This window comes from Penaeus chinensis, chromosome 22 (genome assembly GCF_019202785.1).
Source record: "Penaeus chinensis breed Huanghai No. 1 chromosome 22, ASM1920278v2, whole genome shotgun sequence".
Classification (NCBI taxonomy): Eukaryota; Metazoa; Arthropoda; class Malacostraca; order Decapoda; family Penaeidae; genus Penaeus; species Penaeus chinensis.
The window spans coordinates 15467595-15470094 of NC_061840.1; the positions used below are offsets into that span (position 1 = coordinate 15467595).

The following is a 2500-nucleotide window of genomic DNA, read 5'->3' on the forward strand; positions in this document are numbered from 1 at the left end:
CACCCGGGGCACTGAGGTACTCTGGGCACAGAGGGTACTGTGGCACAAGGGATGCTGTAACACCTGATGTACTGTGGCATTCTGGTCGCTGTGGCACCTAGGATGCTGCGGTATATTACAGCACTGAAGGCCCTGAGACACAACGGATGCTGTAACGCTCGAGGCCCTGCGGCACTCGTCACTGCAGCATATTTATGGCACTCAGGGCGCTGTGGCACAATGGATATTGCGATACACGAGGCACTGACGATTACTGAAGCACTGTGAGTTTCGGGAAGATGTAACTCATACATACTGTGAGACCTCACAATAAACACGGGGCCTCGTAATAGCTAAATATCCTGGTCGAACACTGCAGTATTTATTTTAAGTAACAACAAAATGCATTCACTGATTCACGAGAAACAATTCAGTCCATTCGATCATTGTCAGTGAGAGAAATCTGTGACGTCAGAGATTCTCCCACGGTTTGGAAAGTCATTGGTAAAATTATACTGGTTAATAATAGCTTTCAAGGTTATTTGGTTTATAATAATGCATATCCTTTAAAATATTCGCTTTTACTACAGTATATGTGTACATGCATGCGCATGCACACACACACACACACACACACACACACACACACACACACACACACACACACACACACACACACACACACACACACACGAACACGCACACACACACGCACATGAACACACGCACACGAACACACGCACACACACAGACACCCACCCACACCCACACACAAAAGAACAGATATAAAGATATAAAGGTAAGAAAAACAACAACTACTAGACCGGACCGAGAGACAGAGATATGGAAATATAATAAAAAATAAGAAATAAAAAGACTGGACCGATAAACAAATATAAAAGAAAAAGAACTAAATAAACAGACAGAGAAATACAATAAGGAAACTTGAAAACCCTAAAAAACGGACAGATAAATAATGATAAGGAAATGAAAACGACAAAGGAACGGACAGAGAGATAAAGATAAAGAAAACCCTATGGGAAAGGAGAGAAATATTAAGAAAGGAAAAAAACAACAACAACTAAAATAACGAGCAGACAGATAAAGGTAAGGAAAGTGAGAAACCTAAAAGAACGAGACAAAGGCAAGGGGAAAACAGAGAGAGAGATAAAGACAAGGAAACTGAAAACCTAAAGGAACGGACAGAGGGATAAAGACAAGAAAAAAAAAACCCTGAAATACAGACATTGAAAAAAACAACAACTAAAAGAGCGGACAAAGGGATAAAGACAAGGAAAAAAACGAAAAGAATGAACAGGGAAAGAGGGACAAGGAAACTTGAAAGCCCTAAAAGAACGGACAGACAGGAAAAAAACAAAAAAACTTAAAAGAACGCACAGAGAGATAAAGGTGAGAAAAGTAAGAAACCTAAAAGAACGAGATAAAGGTAAGAGAAAAAAAAAAAACTAACGGTCAGAAAGATAAAGACAAGGAAAAAAAAAAAGTACAAATAAATAAAGAACGGACCGAAAAACAAAGATAAGGGAAATTAATAACCTAAAAAACCCTGGACAGATAGAAAATAAGGAAATTGAAAAACCTAAAAGTATGAACAAAAGGGAAAAAAAAAGACAAGGGAAATGAAAATCCTAAAAGTATGAACAGAAGGATAAAGAGAAAATGAAAAACCTAAAAGAACGAACAGAATGATAAAAAGAAAATGAAACAACCTTAAAGAACGGAAAAAAGGATAAAAAGAAAATGGAAAACTCAACAGAACGAACAGAAGGATAAAAAGAAAATAAAAAAACTAAAAGAACGAACAGAAGGATAAAAAGAAAACGAAACAACCTAAAAGAACGGACAAAAGGATAAACAGAAAATGAAAAACCTAAAAGAACGAACAAAAGGATAAAAATAAATTAAAAACCTAAAAGAACGATAAAGAGAAGGACAATGAAAAACCTAAAAGAATGAACAGAAGGATAAAAAGAAAATAAAAAAAACTAAAAGAACGAACAGAAGGATAAAAAGAAAATGAAACAACCTAAAAGAACGGACAAAAGGATAAAAAGAAAATGAAAAACCTAAAAGAACGAACAGAAGGATAAAAAGAAAATGAAAAACTCAAAAGAACGAACAGAAGGATAAAAAGAAAATAAAAAAACTAAAAGAACGAACAGAAGGATAAAAAGAAAACGAAATACGTAAAAGACCGAACAGAAGGATAAACAAATGAAAAACCTAAAAGAACGAACAGAAAGATAAAGACAAGGAAAATGAAAAAGCTAAAAGAACGAACAGGATAAAAAGAAAATGAAAAACCTAAAAGAACGAACAGAAAGATAAAGAGAAAACGAAAAACCTATGAGAACGAACAGAAGGATAAAGACAAGGAAAATGAAAAAAACTAGAAGAACGAACAGAAGGATAAAAAGAAAACGAAAAACCTAAGAGAACGAACAGAAGGATAAAAAGAAAACGAAAAACCTAGAAGAACGAACAGAAGGATAAAAAGAAA

The 2500-nt window shown here is 35.1% G+C and overlaps 1 protein-coding gene across 1 annotated transcript in view; it reads right to left on the minus strand.

Annotated features, from left to right (window-relative positions):
* LOC125036949 (rho GTPase-activating protein 6-like) overlaps positions 1 to 80 on the minus strand; it is a 34693-nt gene extending 34613 nt beyond the window's left edge. Inside the window, exon 1 of the mRNA XM_047629910.1 lies at positions 1 to 80. This exon is cut by the window's left edge and continues 49 nt beyond it. Coding sequence (XP_047485866.1) covers positions 1 to 80 — 80 coding nt within the window.
* Positions 81 to 2500: the final 2420 nt, after the last annotated feature.